The 22,257-nt window shown below is 37.9% G+C and overlaps 1 protein-coding gene across 1 annotated transcript in view; it reads left to right on the top strand.

Annotated features, from left to right (window-relative positions):
- The window catches only part of ATP8B4 (ATPase, class I, type 8B, member 4), a 257,644-nt gene that overhangs the window by 91,737 nt on the left and 143,650 nt on the right, over nt 1-22,257 (top strand). The window contains exons 7-8 of the mRNA XM_011928601.1: nt 10,322-10,394; nt 19,647-19,717. Coding sequence (XP_011783991.1) covers nt 10,322-10,394; nt 19,647-19,717 — 144 coding nt within the window. The remainder of the gene's footprint in view (nt 1-10,321; nt 10,395-19,646; nt 19,718-22,257) is intronic.

Here is a 22,257-nt window from a genome sequence, read left to right as displayed (position 1 = left end):
CTTTCTTTTTCTTTCTTTCTTTCTTTCTTTCTTTCTTTCTTTCTTTCTTTCTTTCTTTCTTTCTTTCTTTCTTTCTTTCTTTCTTTCTTTCTTTCATCATAATCACCATCACTCATGGATTTTCAGACACACATGCACACACAAATAGAACAGTACAATGAATCCTTTTCTATGTATTATCTAGCTGCAGCAACTTGCTATTCTTTTATACTTGTATACTTCTTGCTATTTTGTATCCATTTTTATTTTTTTATTTTCTGGAGTATTTTAAAAACAAATCCTATATGTCATCTTCTGTTATCCATCAATACTTTAGTATTTATCTTGAACATATAAGGGCCTAAATATATTTAGCCATACTACCATTACTACATTTGACAAAATAGCAGTAGTTTCTTAGTAAATATCACCTAGTACCTACAGACTGAGATATATTTTGAGGGTAGAGGCAATAGGAATGTTGCTGTACTGGGTGGGTATGAAGAGAGGCATCAGGAAACCTAGTTGTTGGCTGAGGTTCCAAGATGGAGAAAACTGGGGAAGAAGCATGTGGTGGTGGTGATGGTTGTTTACTGCCTGGTCTAGGAAACCAGAATTCTATCAAGATATTAGTCATTCTGTAGTTGCATTATTGAAGCTTAGGGGAGAGATGAGGGCTGAAGATATAGTTTAGAAGTCATCACACTTTGGGAACCTGAGGCAGGTGGATCACCTGAGGTTAGGAGTTTGAGACCAGCCTGGCCAACATGGTGAAACTCCGTCTCTACTAAAAATACAAAAAAAATTAGCCAGGCATGGTGGCGGGTGCCTGTAATCCCAGCTACTTGGGAGGCTGAGGCAGGACAATCACTTGAACCTGGGAGGTGGAGGTTGCAGTGAGCCGAGACTGCACCGTTGCACTCCAGCCTGCCTGGGCAACAAGAAGGAAACTCCATCTAAAAAAAAAAAAAAAAAACTCATCCAAGGCTGATTACAGTGGCCTATGCCTGTAATCTCAGTACTTTGGGAGGCCAAGGCAAGCAGATCACTTGAGAGCAGAAGTTTGAGACCAGCCTGGGCAACTGGGCAAAACCCCATTTCTACTAAAAATATGAAAATTAGCCAGGCATGGTGGTGTGCACCTGCAGTCCCAGCTACTCAGGGGGCTGAGGTAGGAGGACTGATGCCTGGAAAGTCAGGGCTGCAGCAAGCATAGATCATGCCACTGCACTCCAGCCTGAGAAACAGAGACCCTGTTTCAAAAAAAAAAAAAAAAAAAAAGTCATTTGGCCACCTAGGATGAAGATTCTGGGCCCTACATAGTGGGGAGAGGAGCTCTAGCTCTCAGGCACTCTAAAGTTTGAAGATGGGCAAAAGAGAAAGGGCTGGCTAAGGGCATGAGAAGCAATGACTAATGAAATAAGAGGAAAACTAGTTGGATGTTCTGGAGTTAAAACAAAGAAAGGGTTTGAAGAAAGAGGGGGTGGCCAACTGTAATAAATAAAGTGAAGACTGAGAACTGATCATTGGATTTAGTAACATACAGGATGACCAGAGAAGTTGTAGTTGGAAGGATGGAGACAAAATCCTGATTGGAGAAAGCATGGACAGTGAAGAAGTAGAGAAAGTGAGTGCAGATAGCTCCTTTGAAGACTTGAAATCAAAATCGGAAGGTACAATCCTTATACTGAGGTGCTTCATAATAATAAAAAATAGCCACAATATTTTAAATGTATATATTTTACAGTTTACAAAATGCTTTAATGAATTTATTTCAGCTGAAAGTAAAAAAAAATCATGAAAGACAGGTGTTTAAATGTTAGGTGGGTTATGGCATTTTAAAGACCTCCGTTTTCTGAATAAAGACATTCTGAGGGGTTGATAAGAGCCGGTTTTGGTAGGTCATGGCAGGGAATTCCAGTCTCAATCAGTATCTTGCCTGAAGGCTGGTTGGTGCTGAAGCCTGGACTTAAGTGCATGTTTTCCATTTCTACAACACATACTCTTCTACTATGCTGCATCATTTCCTTCATAAACAAGGGGGCCAGTGTTCTCTTCTTTAAAGGTATAAAAGTTAAATTCCAATTTCTGGTCTATTCTGAATAGAATTTGGTTTCTGCAAGTGTCAAGATTGTTCCTAAAAAGTCATCCTCAAAGAACAGAGTCTTACTATAAAATTTCTGGGTTTTTGTTGAAATGACCCATCAAGATTTGTCATTCATGGATTTACTTTGCCTCGAACTTTGTTTCTCCTCATAATGAAGGTGCTGAGGGTACAAAGCTGACGGTCTAATGACAGGAAGTACTCTGGTAATTATAAGCAAGAAGATTTATCCTGGTCCTGAGAAAATTATGAGTGACATAATGGTTGAAGCTTCAGTGAGTAGAGATATTTTACTCATTATTATAAATAAATCCTGATTGAAATCTGTTGGCATTGGTGTTAAGCCATGATTCTGAGAAGACAAGCCTAGAGGGACCAGAGTAATACAGTCCAGACATATAGTTTTCTGATGAGCTCACCATTTATGGGGACAAAACTTGGAATATCTTGAGAAATGAAAGTTAATATATCCTTTATTAGGCAGTCTTTCTGGTCTATCAGTTTTCTCACTGGACTTTTGATGACAGCTGTATGGCAAACAATCTAACACTGAGTTCATTCTGAAGTGTAGGTATTCTTCATTGTTGATGGGAAGAATATCCACATACTCCAGGTATCAGAAGACAGAGATAGTTTAGTTGTGGTTATTTAAGAGCCAGACTTATATTTTTCCACTAGTCTCCAGGATTTTTGATAACCACAGTCTGTATCTAATTCCACTTGCAGCTCTGACACTCAGCATAGTGTCTAGATTAGAGTGGTCATTTTGTACACATAAGAGTGGTCTTAAACTCATTAATGAAGGATGATGATACAGCATATACCAGTGATCAACTCATTAAGAATTCTAGGGCCAAGCTCGGTGGCTCATGCCTATAAGCCCAGCACTTTGGGAGGCTGAGTTAGGCAGATCACTTGAGGCCAGGAGTTCAAGACCAGCCTGGCCAACATGGCAAAACCCTGTCTCTACTAAAAATACAAAAATTTGCCAGGTGTGGTGATGCATGTCTGTAATCCAGCTACTCAAGTCGCTGAGGCACGAGAATAGTTCAAACTCAGGAGGTCGAGGGTGCAGTGAGCCAAGATGGTGCCACTGCACTCCAGCTTGGGTGACAGAGTGAGACTGTCTTAAAAAAAAAAAGAAAAGAAAAGAAAAAGAAAAAAAATATTTCGACTTATGTGCTATCCCATTTTTGAGGAACTAGGGATGATAAGCATTACAACTTATTTTAAAGTGACATCTTGAAATTTTCTTAAAAAGTGTTTGGGACAATATTACTGCTAACCTAATAAATAAATTAACTCCTGATATTCCAGTGATACCTTTAATTGTACTTTGTGCTATAAAATCAGAAATGCTGTTTCCAGAATGTTAGGTTTTCTGGTCAGAGCAAACCACATCACACCATTGAGCAACACTTTTGCTTTGTCTGTGTTGCTACGGCTTGTATTATTAGTTGACATGTAAGGCAGCCAATATTGTTTTCTAGTTTAAGAGACATTAGGTTATCACTTAACTTGGCTGTGTATAGGAAAATTGATTGAGACTATCACTAGAGGCAATGAAAACATATAACATGGACCTTTTATCCTGGAACTAAGATATCCAGGTTTTCTTCTCCATTGGAAACTATCTTCTTTTGGGGTATTTGTTTTCTTCAAAAAGAAGAGAATTATTTGTGGTTAAGCTTAGTAAGAGTGAATTCTCTGATTTTTTCAAAATAATGTGTGGCCACTTAGATGAAGAGAATAGTTGATCTACTTGGCTAAGGTGATAGTACATTTTTTAAATCAAAATATGTTCTTCATGTAAGAAAGATTTTGGGAACGGTGATTTTTTTCCTATAGACATTATTCTTAGGATAGTTAGGTAGTCAGTGATTATCTGTAGAATATTTTTAATGGATAGATACTAGAAATGTATCTCCCAACTTTATTCTACTGTTGGCAAAGGAGGTGAATCAGATGACCTCAGATTTTATAGATTTGTTTTCCCCAAAAGTTTTAAACTTGGATGAGGGAAGCACAAAGATTCATGGCAGCTTACCTGCATTAACTTTATAGTATTGAAATGGAAATGATAGAAAGGTGAAGCTTAGAATTAAAAAAAGGAATATTGGCTCACATCTGTAATCTCAGCACTTTGGGAGGCCAAGGCGGGAAAATCACTTGAAACCAGGAGTTCGAGACCAGCCTGGGCAACAAAGTGAGACCTCCCCTGCCCCCTGCCCCCCAAGGAAATGTTATAAATACATGTTACAAATACATGAAGATGTCAATAGCAAATCTGGGAATGGGCTATCAGTTTGTAGTGGATGTTTTGCTGTGCCACCCACGTCCCCTCTTAGGACTGCAGAACATGTTTTCCCAGCTGTCAGGAGTGCTGTCCACATATAACTTTCAGCTGGCAGCCCTCTCTGGGAATTGCCCTTGGCTGACTAGAGTGTTTTGTTTAAGGACACCCCTCCTTTTTGGGGTCATCCTGCATCCAATGACTGAATCATGCCATGGTATAAAGTCCTGCTCCTTTGATCCTATTCTAAAGGCCTGTTGCGGCTCCAGAGCTCTCTGTGGGTGTGGCTGCATCACTGTGGCTGCATCAACAGCCCAACTGCTCCCTCTGCCCAGCAGTGCTTCCTTCCTCTCTTACAGGTGTTAATCCCAAGAGAACTTGCCAATCAACCTCTTATACAGAAAGCTCCCTCTAAATCTACTACCCAGGAATCCAACCTAGACCAATAGCTCTGTTTTCTCCAAGGTCAATCTAAGATATTTCCTTTAGCTTTCATAAGTGAGAACAGATGGAATAGTCTTTCTCTGAAATCATTTTCTTTTGAATTCCTGTGGCTTCATAATCTATAGCCATCTATTCACAGAATCCTACTAAGAATCTACAGAAGATAGAGTCTTAGGAGGTTCATTTGGGCAAGATTTTCAGTTTAGGAAAATGATGAAAGAGAATACATTTCCTGTACAACATTCAGCAGGCTTATTGTTCAGGTAGAACTTAGTGAGTTGATCATTTTATTTTCAAAATAGGAAGGCTAAATTGTGTGTCTATTTCTGCATCTGAATAATGCACAATAGGATTTATATAAATTAGGCAGGGCATCTGTAAGATTGATTACGTTTTCTCAGCAAATTGTTAAACTAAATTCTCCATGCTGTAGCACTACATCTTTCATCATCTCCTCTTATTCTCACCCTCCTCCCTGGCAAAATTGGTGAGAGAGCATCTTCAGCAGCTGACCAGAGACCTCCCTGTGTGATTTTTGCCACAGCATAAGCATTTTGCTAAAATGAAGGGAGAAAAAGGGGAAACATCTGCATTCTTTAAAATAAATAGATTCCAAAGACATGAGCGTTATGTTCATTCTCAGTGTAATGAGATCCTGTTCACCAGTCTGTTATTAGGGGATTAGGGCCAAGCTGTCTGTTTTCCTCTAGGGCAGCTCTGATGGTGCTGGGATTGAAAAGAACCAGAAACTGCTGCTGTCCACTGAGTGTTTGTGTCAGGGGATCATGATTGTAAGCTGTCTTTGGATCAACTGGTTTTAAATGCCAGGAGTGTGCACTGTTGCCGTGATTGGGTCCTTTCAGCTCCTTAGGGTCCAATCTTTTTCTGTATAGGTAATACATAATTACTCTGGGAAATAACGTAAACAGGAACAATAAATATAGATTTATTGAGAGCATGGGCTTTGTAGCCAGACAAACTTGGGTTCTGGTCCTAGGCCTGCCACTTATGTGTGACCTTGGCAAAGTTTTCTTCTATTACTTCTTCTTCTTCTATTCTTCCTTCCAGTTGGCCATTAAAATACTAATATGTCTAAAGCCAAAAAATTTAAACAGTACAAAAGAGCATAAAATGGAAATGAAGTCTCTCTTTCATCCCAATTTCTCTCTTTATTTCTCTGTTGTCAACTACAGTAGTTTCTTGTGTATCTTTCAAGAAATTTTCTATGCCTATAAACATGTATAATATATCCTACATGCACTTACTTCTTTTCACATTACCTAATAATGTAACTAACAGTATATTTCATATTAGCACATATAGACCTACCTTATTCTTTTCAGTGGCTGCACTATATTCCATTGAGTGAATGAACCATGATTAAATAAGTGTTTCATGGTACATCTATCTAATTCCTCTTGATGGACATTTTCGTGGCTTCTAATCAATTTCTGTTACAAATAATGCTGCAGTAAATATCCTGGTACATTCATATTTGAGTACCTGTAGGATCAGTTTTCAAAGTGTGTAGTTATTTAAACTTTTTATATATACTGCAAAATAAGGCAAAGATCGCAATTTCTATGAACCTCAGTGTCCTATTCTATAAAATGGGAGTCAAAACAATACCTATCTCTAGGACTGTTGTGAGGATTAAATGAGATAAGATACATGAATAGTGTTGCCAGATGTAGCAAATTAAAATATAAGACTCTATTTAAATTTGGATTTCAGGTAAACAATAATAATGTTTTTGTATAAATGTGTCCCAAATATTGCATGGAATATATACTAAAAATAATTTGTTGTTTATCTGAAATTCAAATTTGATGAGGTGTTAGTTATTTTATTTGGCACCCTATACATGAAGGGATCAGTACAGTCCCTGGAATGCAGTAAGCACTAAATAAACGTTGGATGCTATAATTCTTTTTAGGCATTCAGGCAAATGCTATCATTCAATAAATGTTTTTGGAAATAATGATTCTATACTCCTTAATTTATTTATCATTCATTCACTACATACTTATTGAGTACCTGCTGTGAATTAGGCATTATTCTAAGTCCTCAGGATGAAGTGGTGAACGAAACAAAGATTATGAGCAAGGGAATACTTTTGAATGTTATAGGGCTGACATATGCTTGAGATTAAAGAAGAAACCAAGCTCAGCGTAAGTGGATTGATTGGTTAATTAGGGGAGGTCAATTATATTAACCTTTATTATCTTCTGTCTCTAGTACCCCAACACTTCTGTAGCTTGTGAGGAAATCCCCTTTTCAGGAATCCATGTTGCTGGTGGGAAATCAGGAGCATTAGAACATGGAAAGGATGACCTTGATGAACCCATTGAAAATCCCCTCTTGTTTCTTAAGCTTTAGCAATGCACTTGCAATATTGCTTCCAAAAGTGTTGCTTAAGGTCAACACTTGATTTTCAGCTTCTGAAAGCAATGGTCTAGTGACATGGAGCATGGTAGATGCTACCTCACTCTTATACTTTCATTTTCTCAAGGAGATTTTCAGCAAAGTCTAGCAGCTCTTACCTTGCTATGCCTCATCAGGAAGAAGCAGGTACAGACCAGTTTATCAAAAATTATTAGTTGCAGTTGCTATCTCTTATCTCCTTTTCTTAGAACTCAGAGTTCTGAGAGTAGATATATAATGGTATATTTTTAAAAAAATTGCTTCAAATAATTCTAGTTGCCGTTCTGTGGCAGTTAAACTCCATATGTTTTATGGTACCTTTGGAATTTAAATTTTATGAATTTTTTACTTGGATTTTGGCTTATTTAGCAATTGGCTTGTGAGTTTGCTAAGGTAAAGGCTATCGCATTATGCCATATGTATTTTTTAAAAAACTGATTCTAAGATGCATTAACCAGATTATGTCAGAGTTTTATACTCTGAAATAATTATGTGATGCTGAAAATTGAGCCACACTTTAAAATCTTACAACTTCTCCTTTCTTTGCAGAATATTCATATACTGCAATTCATGTACAGGAGCTTTTACCTTTTGACAACGGCAAAAGCAAAGTTTGAAGGTGCTGAGTCTGTGGAGCCAGTATCGCCTTCACAGCCCAAAAGGCCATCCTATGTCCCTCTAGAAGAGCTGTGGTGCAAGATTGCTTTAAACACGAGCCCTGAGAACAGCTGCATCACACATGTAGAGCCAGGGAGTGTCTGCTTTCATGTTTCAAGTTGGTGACAAAACCCAGTCACCATACAAGCTAAAATTTTAGAAGTCTAGAAATATTCTGAAGATGAGTTTTAAAGCAAATAATTTTGTCTGCCCCTCCAGTCCTGCTGGGATATTTTTTATGTATTGTTGTCAGTGGTGGTGGTTGTAGGCAGGAGAAGAAAAATGGTTGGATTCAAAATATAGATTATTTAAATTCATTTACAGGTCTTTATCAGTTTATGCTTATTCCATAAGTTTGGGTACTTCTGTTGTTATGACCCTTAGTGCTCATTAAATGTATCTCTGAGTTCCCAGTTAAGTGTAGTTATATATATATCAATATTTAATAAGACAGAATAGGGAATAACATAAAAACTCCTCTGATTGTATTATACATACTGATTGTTCTACAGGGATATATTCAAGTCAGAGGTTAAGCAAGGCATCTCACACAGCCTGTGGCTTACCAATATCTCCAGGCTCTTTTTCTGTAAACTCTAGTTACATTTGTAGAGTGTTACTTTCTCCTCTTTAAAATAATCTATTTTGTACTTCTTTTTCTTACTCTTTGTTCAGTTTCTGATAACTTTGTCAAGTCATAAGACAATTTCCTATCATGATCTTACTTTGTGTGGGCTGTGCTTTCTTCTTGTTAGGGTGCTGTCCACAAATCTGAAAAGTGTGTCCAATTGTCCATTGTACAGGTTATTGATGAAGTAGTTTGGATTGTGCTAGGCTTAGCATCAACATCCAGGACTACTGCCTACTGTTTCTTGTATAATCCTTCCTAGAGCTTGTACTATACAAGTTGGAAGAATAAGAGTTTGGAAATAAAATGCAATATCATCTCAACTTCTTCCTGAGGCAGGTGCACTTTCAATAGAGACTTCAAGGCAATTTGGTAGCAGTGCAGTTTCCAAAAATGACACAATAGCCTTCTCCGTCCACTCATGCCTATTTTTTCTGAGATACTGTTGGCTGAGAAGTGTCACTAAGGTACCAGAGGAGGTGTCTCTAGGAGAAATTAACCAGCACATAATTCATACCTGTAAAGATAAATGAGATTTAGAAGGCTTCCTAGGTTCTTCTATTGTTGTCAAACTAGATAAAGTTCAGAAAAGTGTAGCATTGGAAAAATGATTGAATTCTGGCTAGAGATGAAAATACTGCAATTGAAAAATTTCCAGAACAACATGTACTTGGATCTGTATTAAAGAAAAATTCTTTGAGTGTTTAAGCCAAATGATCCAGCAGAGTTGATAGTGTGAGGCATATTTCACAGTTGAATAAATATTTAAAACTATTTTCCAGGCTATAAAACAAGTAAATTAGGTTAATTTTTTTTTTTTAAAGTACAAAATGAAATTAACCTGTCCACCTCAACTTGTTGGGCAAACCTGCTCTACTCATCCCAACCTTTTCTCTTAGAAGGGAATCTCTGAGAAAGAAATGTGATGAAAACTTCCAAGTTAGAAAACAAAGCGGTTTACATTTCAGGGAATTTCAGAAGGAATGATTAGCATCATGGTATACTGACCCAGGTGGTCTGTATCCAGAGGGCCTGTCTGCTTTTGGGCAGCCCTGACTAAGTTGTCACCAGGGGCCAGATTCAATGGACACAATAGCTTTTCATAATAAACCCCTTTGAACTGGGTGGAGGGTGGGCTTGGGGCTCCATCGTATACATGAGCTGCACAGAAAGCAGTGCAGTAGGTTGACTGTGTTCTTCTCTATTCTGAGCTGCTGTCCTGTTAGGATACCACCAAGCCTGTCCTTCAGCATCAGTGCTGGTTTGTAGGTGGTCCTTCTCATTCAGTCTTCCAAGGCTTCTTTTATCATGCTTTGTTGTTCTTGTCCTTTCCAGGCTTTAACATATTTTTCCTGTTGCATTTTAGCTGTTGTCTACCTTGCCACTGTCTCCTTCACTCTCTTGCCTCCAGTTAAATAGACTTCTGAGGCAACGGCAATGATGTTTCTGTATTAATAAAGAGTTTGAAAAGAATGTCGACGACTAAAATTTTTTGAGATTTTATGGCTGCTGCATAAAGCTGGCACCATGCGGGTGGTGGAAAGCGTGCTCAGCCAAGAGTTTAGCATGTTGAGTTTAGCCCAGGAGTACCAATAACTCACTGGGTATCTTGGGGCAACCACTTAACCTCTCTGGGCCTTTGTTCTCATGTTAATGTAAATTTTGAATTTAACATACTAGGAAAGTCTCATCTGCTTCCTCTGTTATATGATGCTACATTGTGAATACATTCCCTTGGTTGTACTTCTGATTCATCAATCTTGAAAAAAATTATTTTTGTTTTTGTTTTTAGACTACAGAATGAAAAATGGATGAATGTCAAAGTGGGAGACATCATTAAATTAGAAAATAACCAATTTGTGGCTGTGAGTATTCAATATTGTTTAAAGAATTTATCGCAGATTAAAGTAGCCTATGTATGGAAGTATTTACATTTGTAAATTTAGTAAATCCTTACTAATCCACAATAATTATCTTCAGTATGTATTAGTAAAAAGTCTCAATTATAAAATATATATATATATACATATATATTTTTTGAGACGGAGTCTTGCTCTGTCGCCCAGGCTGGAGTGCAGTGGCCGGATCTCAGCTCACTGCAAGCTCTGCCTCCCGGGTTCACACCATTCTCCTGCCTCAGCCTCCCGAGTAGCTGGGACTACAGGCGCCCACCACCTCGCCCGGCTAGTTTTTTGTATTTTTTAGTAGAAACGGGGTTTCACCATGTTAGCCAGGATGGTCTCGATCTCCTGACCTCATGATCCGCCGGTCTCGGCCTCCCAAAGTGCTGGGATTACAGGCTTGAGCCACCGCGCCCGGCCATATATAAAATATTTTAAAAGACATTGATTTATTAGTTTCAATAACATGATAACTCACATAAGGTTGAGTGAGTATCACCTTGTCTATTTCCCTAGGGATCTTTTAAATTAATAGGAACAAAAGATTTTAAATTAGAAAACCAATATTTGATGTAAATAAGAGTTTTTAAAGTGCTCCTGAGTACTTTAAAAAGTCTGTTCTCACATATTTTGTGATTAGTACTGTTAATATCCTGATTAGTATTGTTAATTTACAGTATATTTGAAAAAAACATAAGCTAGAGAAAGAGAAAAGATATGTTTTTTCCTTAAAAATTAGAAAACGTGGCCGGGCGTGGTGGCTCAAGCCTGTAATCCCAGCACTTTGGGAGGCCGAGACGGGCGGATCACAAGGTCAGGAGATTGAGACCATCCTGGCTAACACGGTGAAACCCCGTCTCTACTAAAAATACAAAAAATTAGCCGGGTGAGGTGGCGGGCGCCTGTAGTCCCAGCTACTCGGGAGGCTGAGGCAGGAGAATGGCATGAACCCGGGAGGCGGAGGTTGCAGTGAGCTGAGATCCGGCCACTGCACTCCAGCCCGGGCGACAGAGCAAGACTCCGTCTCAAAAAAAAAAAAAAAAAAAAAAATTAGAAAATGTGTATTGATTGTGCTGAATTAATAACATGTTAATTAATGAGATTTTACTTTATCAGATATACTATAATTTATATACTCAAGTGGCCTATGTTATAATTTCCTTAATAAAATTCAAGGGATTAGTCTAATCACTAAAATATATGCAACTAACTATAGTTCAAATTAAATTTAAGGTAATAAAAGTTATTGAGATCAGAGATTAAAAGTTCAAGTTATTGTATTGTTTATGTCAAATATATATTAGATTACATATGAAATTTTTTGTGTTGAGTGCTATTTTGTGTATCAACTTGAAACATTTTACCACAGGGAAAAAAATATGGCCCCAAGAGTTATTTACAAGACAACTCAGTTAAGACTCCTAAACATTCACTTTCAGAAGCAGTCTTTTTCATTAATGCACCATCTGTGTATACTGAGTTCTCCAGAATAGCCCACACTAAGGAGACTACTCAGTAGACTGGCCATTCACAAAAGAGTTCACACTTTAAGTAGAGAAGTGCTTATTTCTCTGGTAACTGCAGTGCTTTGGAAAATAGCTGGGAACCAAAAATAAACAAAAAGGTGTCAGCAGCCAAAACAGAGGTCTCAAAGTCCACTCTGGGTTAAGCTTCTCATAAGTAGAACAGTTTGCCAGGTTCTCACTCGCAATCTATTTACTTTTATTTAAGCCGCAATTTAAATTTGCTTGTCCATCTTGTTTTTCAGCTCATTAAAGATTAGAAATAATACCCTGAAAGGTGGTGTCTGTTAGAACATACTGTGTGTGTGGAATCCAGTGTAAGGGCACTAGATGGGGAACTGGGTGAGAACTGAGGCTTTGCTCCATTCCTTCAGTGACAGCAAAGACTTTATCTTCTTTGTCTTTGGTTTGTCCATGTGTCAAATAAGAAGCTAGACCACTACAGGATCTCAAAACTCCCTTCCATGCTGTGATTCTCTGTCTAAGCTGACACCGGACTATATGATTCTTGCAGACAAAGCGCATATTGATTTGCCTGTTCTCCAACACTTGGTACCATGTGCCATCATCAGGGGCATTTGGTAAATGTTGGCTAAATAAATAAGTATTGATCTTTGTAAGAAAGAAGACAGGAAAAAAAAAGAAAAGTGTATATAAATTTACAAAAATTCAGATGTTCTGGATCAATGGGATACCAGTAAACAGTATCTGCACTAATTAAAGATTGTGTATATTCAGGATTCTTTGTCTAAGAAGAAAGGGCTCCAGGCAACTCATTCGAGTTCTACTCTCAATTAAAATGATTACAATGAAAGAGTTTTGGTGCTTCTAAGTGGATAACCTTAACTTTTATAAAAAAGGGACATGTGGAATTCTAAGATGTGTGCATTCAAATGTTTTTGGCAATGACTTTAGCTAGATAGTGTCATAATAGAGAGGAATTAGCATAAACCTATATATGCCACACACTTAACTCTCATTTTATTTGGAACTGAATATTTCAGGAGCAATGCTAGGTATGTTTTTTACTTCAGGTATTCAGTGAAAACAGTGAGTCCTAGGAGCCCCATGAATGTGCTCTAACAAGGGGGAACATCAGACTGGACTCAGTCTGCTCATTTCTCACATTTTTAGGAGTGGGTCCAGAAAAGCAGCAGTCAAATCTATGTCTCAAAGCTTTTAACTCTGTGGTGCCTCATGGCCAGCATATCTAGGCTCCAATCAGCACGCTAGCCTTTATATTTGAATTTGTATTTTCCTTGGACTTTGTTTTTAATTTAGTTATATTTTCTAGATTATGGTATGTATGCTTACTTGCTATTGCAAAAGCATCAATGAAATGAAATACAGAAGGCAAGCACAAGTGCAATGGAAGAGCAGAATATTGAATTTTAATTAATTTAGATTTAAATAGCTACGTGTGATTTCTGGCTACTGTATTAGACACACAGATGTGGCCTTTTATGGTGGTTCCCATGATGGGGTGAGAATGCTTATTTTCCACTCTTCCTCCTGTTTTCATTTGGAGGCACGGCACCAAAATAACACTTTAAGTGTCTTTCATCCACTTGCTCACTCCTCCCTCCTAGGAGTGACTTCTCGGATTGGTGAGTTTGGGAGCTGGGAGTGGCACACATGACCTAGGTGATGCTTCCTTAATTCTTACTCTTTTTGAGCTGTACCTGTGTGCAGAGAGTCCGTTCTGCTCTGCTCTTCCATGCCATCAATGTTATAGAAACAAATCCCTGTGGTGGGGGTAGCGGGAGGGCCAGGGAAACTTAGAGATTCCAGCATCTGTGGCTTGATAAGTTTGTCTAATAGGGGTGAAGCCCATTTGGGCCACAAACCTAAAGCCTGGTCTTTATCAATAATAACAGCTTTATCAAAAAAAGGTGATATTTTAATCTCCATTGTTCTCTGTTAGACTCCTACAAATGTAGTTCTGTTGGCCTAATCTTTGGATAACCGAGGTTGGGAGTCCTTCAAAACCACCTCACAGCACCTCTTGATTAGATAATTTTGTTCAAAGTTTTCCCATGACTACCTACTCAGCACCTATAAAACCATTTTCAAGGGCAAGAAAATTTTTTTTAGGTGAACCACTGGAATCACTTAGGAGTATTAATGTATCTCCCTGCACTCTGGTATCAGCTGGCAGGGGCTTCAGAGAGCTTATATTTGGGGGGCAAAACTTATGGGACCCTGAAAGAAACCCACTTAGGAGTTATACTGAGGTGGATTTTGGGGGAAACCAGGTCATGAAGGTCATGAAAACAATACTAGCATTTATTGACCATGTATCACATGCCAGACAATATTAACAAGCACTTTCTGTGATTAACTCATTTAATCCTCACATTAGCCCAGTAAGGGCAGGTTGTATAGTATCCTTATTGCTCTCACTTTACAGAGGAGAAAACAGAGGCACAGTGCCATCAAATAGCTTGCTAGTGGGACATTCAGGAGTTAAGTCTATGTAATCTAGCTCAAGTGCCCCCACTCTAACCACTACCATTTGCTGTTCCTGACTCCATTGGAAAAGTCATCCTCATTGACTTGAGTCTGGGCTACCAGCGTTAGGGGCTCTGGGCTTGGATGCTGGAAGCCAAGTGATCAGAAAATATGTTGTGCCCAATGCAGATGCATAACTTCTGTCTGTTCAAACTTAGAATTTACAACCTGATTTATGTCAGTTCATCAGTAAACTTTTAAGCAAGGAAAAAAAACTCACCAGAGATTGCCAATTAGCTGGCATATTCAGAAGTTACTTACCTTTTTTTTTTTTTAATGTAGGGAACCCCCTTGTTTTGCATTTGTATATACATTTTAAAATTCAAGAATACTTTTGGGCTGAATTGCCAGAATTCCTAGTTTTTTGGGGCGACCAGGAAAAATGCAGAGTATAATTCAGATACCACAAGGAGTTCGACTGGCATTAGAAGAACCAAATACATTTTGTTAGAAAAACATACTGCAGAATTCCTGATACCACCAGAACTTGGACCATGGGAGCCAGGTGTACCTTTCTCCTTCACTTGACAGCAGTGCTCTGGTGTTGTTTCACTTTTCTTAGCTGGTGGTAGAAATAAAATCCTTACTGGGCATGAGTATATTTGAACATTACCAGAATTGAGTTGTTTAGCTTGTTTGACAAGTCCTTCTTTTCCCTCCACAAAAAGGCATTCATAGAATTGTTTTAAAACCAAGGCATTCTTCTGATACAGGAATTGACAGTTTTACCCTTTGGAAATGATAGGGCTAGAAAGATTAATTTGACCTAAACTCCAGGTGTGACTGGAGTGGGCTTTTGCCCTTTCTTGACTCATCAGGGAATTTCATCTATTCTTTTTCAACACCTTTCTTGGACGCACTTCCAGAGAGGCTTTTTTTTTTTTTTGTGGTCTCGTTGCCCTCATTGCTCTTTTAAGTTTTACAGCTTCAAGTCAGTTACTTGTTGTTCCAACCTATTTGCTGTAAATAAACCATCTCTATCTTTCCATCTCTTTCTGTGTGTGTCTCTCTCTCTCTGATACATATCTAATTGTCATATTTATATGACAGTAGAAAGTGGGGGTAAAATATTCAGGCAAGGATTTTTTTTGACCCAGAGGAACAGCCTGCCTGTTAATAAATTTTATGATGTCCATTATTATTCTTACACTCCCTTCTCTTCTTTATCACCATCTTTTTCTTATTCTTCTTAAATCACTGTAATTAGAAAAACAATGATATATCTAGTACATGTTAGTAACCAATATGCATTTATTGGACCTGAAATTTAAATTTTAAATACAAATGTTACCTATTATCATACAAACTTCATTTTTTAGGATCTCATTCTCATTTTTTGACTCAATACATGAGCTGTTTTTTATTTTTATTTTTGGATTATAATAAAAGATAATGTTGTAGATGATAGAGAAGATAAATAACTCTATGTGTGAGAATGGCCTAAAAATAAAAGGAGATCCAAAAGTGTTCAACTTAATTCTACAAATTTATCTTTCCATCAGGTCATGGAACCACAATCCAAATATTCTTTCACCAGAGTGGTTTTGATTTTTGAACGCCAACAAAGCAAAACAAAACATAAAACAAAGCGAAATACTTCCTGTTTTTCATAGTTGTGTTCCAGTGATTTAGTAGCCCACCAGAGGAAAAGAACATACATTTTGGGATCAGAAGTTCCGAATTCTAGTTCCAGCTCTGCAATTTAAGCTATGCGTGTCCATGAGGATTGTGTTAAGTCTCTTGGGCCCTTGGGTTCCTCAGTGACTTTGGAAGGGCCATGGGCTTTACATGAGTTAATTTAGTTCTTCTGGTGGGTGTGGTAGAGTCTATTCCTCCCTCACTCCTGGGCCAGATATGACCTCCCCGGTTCCTCATCCATACAATGGGAAGAATACTACTCACAGGGTTAAGAGAGTAAAATGACACAATTATGAGAGAGGGTTTTATAAATCCTTAAATAATTGTATAGCTTTAAGGTGTTATCGTTGCTTTACATTTTACTTTATTCTTTAACTCAACAAACATTAATTATGCCTAATAAACCTATGAGGACAATGCCTTTGGCTCTGAGGACCCAAATATGTTCAGTGCATTCTTTTCAGGTTCCCTCTGATGGGAATATTTGTTTTCTGTTGCCCATGGAAGTTGCGGAAGGGGTGTTGTATTGGAAAACACCGGTTCCTTCATGGAGGACATAGCAGAGCCTCTCCTGGCAGAGCAAGGAGAAAAGGCACTAATAATTCACAAAAGAAAGTAAATATGGGACATATAATAGGTGGTTCTGAATGGAATTAATGATATCTTGGCCCACCTGTGAGTTCGGATATTCATGCTTTTCCTTTCCACTTCTTTGCTTCTGTTAGTCATTCTGCCTTGGGGACCTCCTTTCACTGCATCTAGAATCTTCCATGATGCCCTTCCTCAACTAGCAATCCAATGTTGCACTCTCATTTGCACTCCCTTCATAGCACTTTGTTAATGAGGCTCTTAGAACCCTTATATTCTGCCTTTATTAAACTATACAAATCCTTGAAACAAAGAGGTTTTGAATCATTTTGATATCCCTTGCAGTATATGCCTCATACTGCCCAGATTCAAATCCTGGCTCCTCCACTTACTGTGTGACCTTGAGGAAGTTACAGAACCCCTCTGGGCCTTACTTTGCTCATCTGTAAAGTGGAGATAACAATAGGACCTGTTCTAGAGGATTTCTGTGAACGTTAAATAAAATAGCACATGTGAAGCTCTTAGGACGGTGCTAGACACATAGTAAACCCTCACTAAATATCAGCTACATTATTTGGAATCATAAACACCTATACCTGGAACACAAGTTTCTGGATCAACTAGGAATTGGGTCCCTGTAGGATTTACTGGAGGAGTCAGTTTGAGGAGGCCTGCTGTGAGACTCAGAGTCCTGGGAAAGGTGGGCCCCGAAATCCATGTGTTGCTCCACTCCTGGCACAGCACCTCTGCAAAGGGGTGACAAGGGATGAGCAGGGCTTTTTCTGCAGCTCTCCTGCCCTTTCCTTTTCACAATTATGACTGAGTGCACTAGAAAATAGGCCTGCCTGCATGACAATGAGCACATTGACTGCTTATCCTCCTGGCCCTCCTGGGCCTTCCCTTCACACTCCCTCCTCAACCACAATGAATTAACGCCTTGAAGGATGAGGTTAACAAAAGGGAACAGCAGGCCTCAGCAGAGGGACAGGGAGAAGGGAGGATAGATGAAGGGAGTGCAGCATGGCGATCACGGAGTAGGAAAGCTGGAGGAAGGTTCACAGAACATCAAAGAGAAAGGTGGTAACTGGGGAGACAGGCGGAGGTGGGGAAGGTAGGCATCTTGGTCCCAGAGAGTACAGTGAACAGGAACAGTTAGCCTGGAACCTGTGGGGGTCAGCCTGTGGGAAGCTGGGTCACTGCTCAGGAGAGAATCTGACCGCCAGATGGCAGTGGCGCCTCAGTCACATGTTCCTAGCCAGCTGTGTGCAGGGACTCCTCCCCTTGTTTACCATGGTGTGAGTGTCAATGCAGCCCCGCCCAGTCTTCAACAGTAACACTGGATTCCAATTTCAAAGAAAAGCAGCCCTGGGTACAAATAGGCATCTTTCTCTATACTTCATAACTGTATTCAGTCACAGATTCTTAGGATTAGAGAATTTTGGATTTTGTTTCAAATGAGCCTTTTAAGCTCAGGGGAGGAGAGGTGCAGGCCCACGGACTAACTGTTAAGCTCTTTTCCTGTTTAGTGCCTTGTGCCTGCTTTTATACATTGAAATTTAAATGTGGGAAGTAAGATCAAGGTGAATTTTCAGAAAACTTTTTTTTTCCCTTTAAAATCAGGATGGGTAGTTTTTGGTCCAAGAGCGACATCACTTTCTTTATGTGGCTTTGCTCTGTTCACAGTGTGACAAGTCAGAAAATTACTGCCTCAACAAGCTTCTGTGGCTCTTTGATTCAGAGTTGTGTAAGAGCCTTGGTAATGCAAACCCACTTATTCCTTTAGGGGCTGTCACAGGGCATTTTTCCCCAGCTCTGTTTTATTCCAATCCCAATTTAGACAAAACCACACACACACACACACACACACACACACACACACACACACGCATGCACACGCACACACGCACACACACCCTATTTTTGAGTTGCAAATTTAAAAGCTTGAGACAATCAAGAAAGTAAATTGATTCTAAATTTAACCCCCAAGACTCAAGAACAAAGCAATTCTAATGTTTTAAAAAACAAAGGTAAGAAAATTTCACAGATTTGGAATGCCAATCATAGATTCAGACATAGCTAGAAAATTGTTAGGCTAATGTCTCAAACTAAATTGCTAAAATTTAAGCCAATTCTTTTTAGACATTCAGACTCTTCAAAATTTTATAAAAACACTTATTTTTAAAATAAGTTTAGAAATTTGAAATAAAATTGGTAAGCACTTTACCAATTTAGAGAGCTACCAGGATTCTAAAACTAAATTGTGATAGGTGTTTTGCAAAGCTCAATTAGACATCAGAATAGAACTGTTTATCTCTGAAAAACCCAAACTACTCAGTCTCTGATTTCTTCCCACTGCCTTTAACTACATTTTCTCTTCTGTCTTGCTCTCTTCCTTAGTTCCTACTTTATCTTAGCTCTCCTTTCTTACTTCCTACCATCTTTTACTTTTTTCTTTCCATCTTTATCTCTTTCTTAACTTCCTTGCCTCTCTTATTTTTATTTTATTTTTTTAGTTTCCTCCATCTATTTCCCTTCTGTTTTGTCCCCATCTCCTTTGTCTGCTCCCTGTTTTTAATTGATGACACTAGGTAATTAAAGTTTGTGCATATTTTTTCCAGTTATTTATTGGAGAGAGTTTTATGTTAGTAATTTTCAAAGCAAGAAAATAGAATTTATATGTTTCATTCAAAAAAGGTGAATCAAGTGGCTATTAATTCATAGGACAGCTCCTTCCCTTGCTTATGTTGTGATAGTCAAGGGGCATATAAAGGACGAACAGGGAAGAGGGAGGGTTTGGTTCAGGGCATATGACATAGAGGTAGAACAGGATCTCACTTCTTTTACTTTGTTTCTAAGGCTCTGTTGGCTCGTTAGTAGTCAAGAGGTGATATACTGTAGCAGACTTTCGACCAATCTAACTTCTCAAGTATTATTTTGTTATGATTTTTGAAAATAGGCTGATTTACTTCTCCTATCAAGTAGTGAGCCACATGGTCTCTGTTATGTTGAAACTGCTGAGCTTGATGGGTAAGTTATTAAAATTGGAATAATTCGGTTGGTTTTCAACTTATTTAAAAGTAATGTCTTTAGAGATAAGACTTAACCTTGTTCAGTATCTTCTTGAGAGACATAGGAGTTTACATTGCAAAGTCCATAGTTAATTACTCTGCATTAATTTTGAAACTGTCTTTTCTCTTAAATTTATTTTCTTGCAGAAACAGTGAGCTAAACTTATATACAGGAATAACTTTACACAGAGAATCTTCAGTAAGATTCCTTAGATGTTTTTAAAAACAGTTTTTGCTTGTTTTGATTTCAAGTGATTTTATAGGGAAAATGAGAAGGGTAGAGATCAAGATTCCCTGAGGAGGGAAGGAAGGACTGATGTTACTTTAAAAGGCATCCTTTAGGAACTGTGGCAAATGAAGATATAGAAAAAGAAGAGAGAAACAGAATATGATGCAGTTTTGATGTTGATATTAATTTAGAATTTAGTTATAGGCCATATAGCAGTTCTGTTTCAGAGGATTTAATTTGTCTGGCATAAAAACATTTATTGAATGTTTACATTTTAATGACAGTATGTATTTGTGTTCTTTAGATGGAATTTATCATTTAATCCTGATGTAGATGCTGTATAAGCCCTATTGTACAGACAATGAAATCAAAGGTTAGAGAGCCTAAGTAATTTGCCCAAAGCATCTGAAGAGTGAAGCCAGGACTCGAACCTGGCAGTCTGACACCAGAGTCCATGGTTTTAACTGGTGCCTTCCAAATTATTGCCATATTGAGCTATTCAAATAGTGCTTTAGTCTGTGGGGCCCTACTTTGGTTAGAACACTTTAGACACAACTAAAACAGTTCTGAGAGGAACATTTATGGCATACATTTGAAAAGAGAAAAATTCTCAAATAAATAATCTCATCATTCATCTAAAAAACCTAGAAAACAGCAAAATAAACCCAAAAGAAGCAGTAGGAAGGAGATAATAAAGAGCAGAAATAAATAGACTTGAAAACAAAACAAAACAAAACAAAAAGACAATCAACAATACAGAGCTAGTTCTTTGGAAACATCAATACAAGTGACAAACCTCTAAGAATACTGCTAAAACAAAAAAAAAAGAAGACACAAATCAGCAATATTATGCATGAACCATGGCAATTTGGCAATTTGGTATAGATCCTGAAGACGTTATAAAGGTAAAAAAGAAATACCACAAACAACTCTGCACACAGAAATTTGACAATTTAGAAGAAATGAACTCACTTTCTCAAAAAAAACAGACTATACACTTAATATGACATAGATAATTTGAATAGCTCTATAAGTATTACAGAAATTAATTTCAAATGTAAAGTATAAAAAGCTCTGAGAAAAAAAAATAGTAATCTTTGAAACCTAGAGCTGGCTAGTCAGATTCTTAGACTTGACACAGAAAACATAATCCATAAAAGGAAAACCTTGATAAACTGTACTTTATGAAATTAAAAATTTTTGTTTCACAGAAGTCCTGTTAGAAGGGCTTAAAGATAAGTTACAGACTAGAAGAAAATATTTGTAAACCATCTATTTGACTAGGGACTTGTATCTTGAATATATTTTTTAAAAGCTTATTAAAACTCAATAGTAAAAAGCCAAACCATCCCATTTGAAAATGGGCAAATCACATGAAGAGACATATCACCAAAGAGGACATACAAATGGCAAATAAGCACATGAAAAGATGCTCAACACCGTTAACTACTGGGGAAATACAAACTAAAACTACAATGAGACCTCACTACAGACCTATCAGAATGGCTAAAATAAAAAAGAGTGACAACTCCAAATGCTAGCAAGGAAGGAGGGAAACAGGATCATTTATACATTGTGGGTGGGAATGTAACATGCTACAATCACTCTGGAAAATGGTTTTGTAGTTTCTTAAAAACTGAACATGCAGTTAACATACAACCCAACAATTTCACCCCTGGGCATTTATCCCAGAGAAATGAAGACATGTGTGTACAAAAATCTGTACATGAATGTTTATGGTGGCTTTATTCATAACATCCATAAATGAAAACAACTTGAATATCCTTCAGTAAGTCAATGGTTGAAAAAATTCTGGTACATTCATACCATGGAATACTACTTAGCAATAACAATGAGTGAACTACTGATACATGTAACACTCTGGATGAATCTTCAGAGAATTATACTGACTAAAAATAATCAATCCCAAAGGTCACATACAGTGTAATTCTGTTTATAAAATTTTGCCTTTTGAAAAGGCAAAATCATGGAAATAGAGAACAGATTAGTAGTTGCCAGGTGTTAAGATGGGGTGGGAAAGGCAGGAAGGTGGGTACGGCTATGGAGCACAACCTGAGGGATCCTGTGGTGATAGAAATGTTCTGTATCTTAACTATTTCGATATCAATATCTTGGTTGTGATATTATACTATGATTTTGCAAGATGTGAAACTATAGTAAGATGCAATTCTGAGTAAGGGGTACACAGCATCTTTTGGTATTGTTTCTTATGCTGAAAATCACTCTGAAGTTTATCAAGATACTCAGGC

The sequence above is a fragment of the Colobus angolensis genome, unplaced genomic scaffold, assembly GCF_000951035.1.
Source record: "Colobus angolensis palliatus isolate OR3802 unplaced genomic scaffold, Cang.pa_1.0 Scaffold78, whole genome shotgun sequence".
NCBI classification, from domain to species: domain Eukaryota; kingdom Metazoa; phylum Chordata; class Mammalia; order Primates; family Cercopithecidae; genus Colobus; species Colobus angolensis.
Note: the sequence above shows the minus strand (reverse complement) of the source record. Positions and strands in the feature narration are given on the sequence as shown.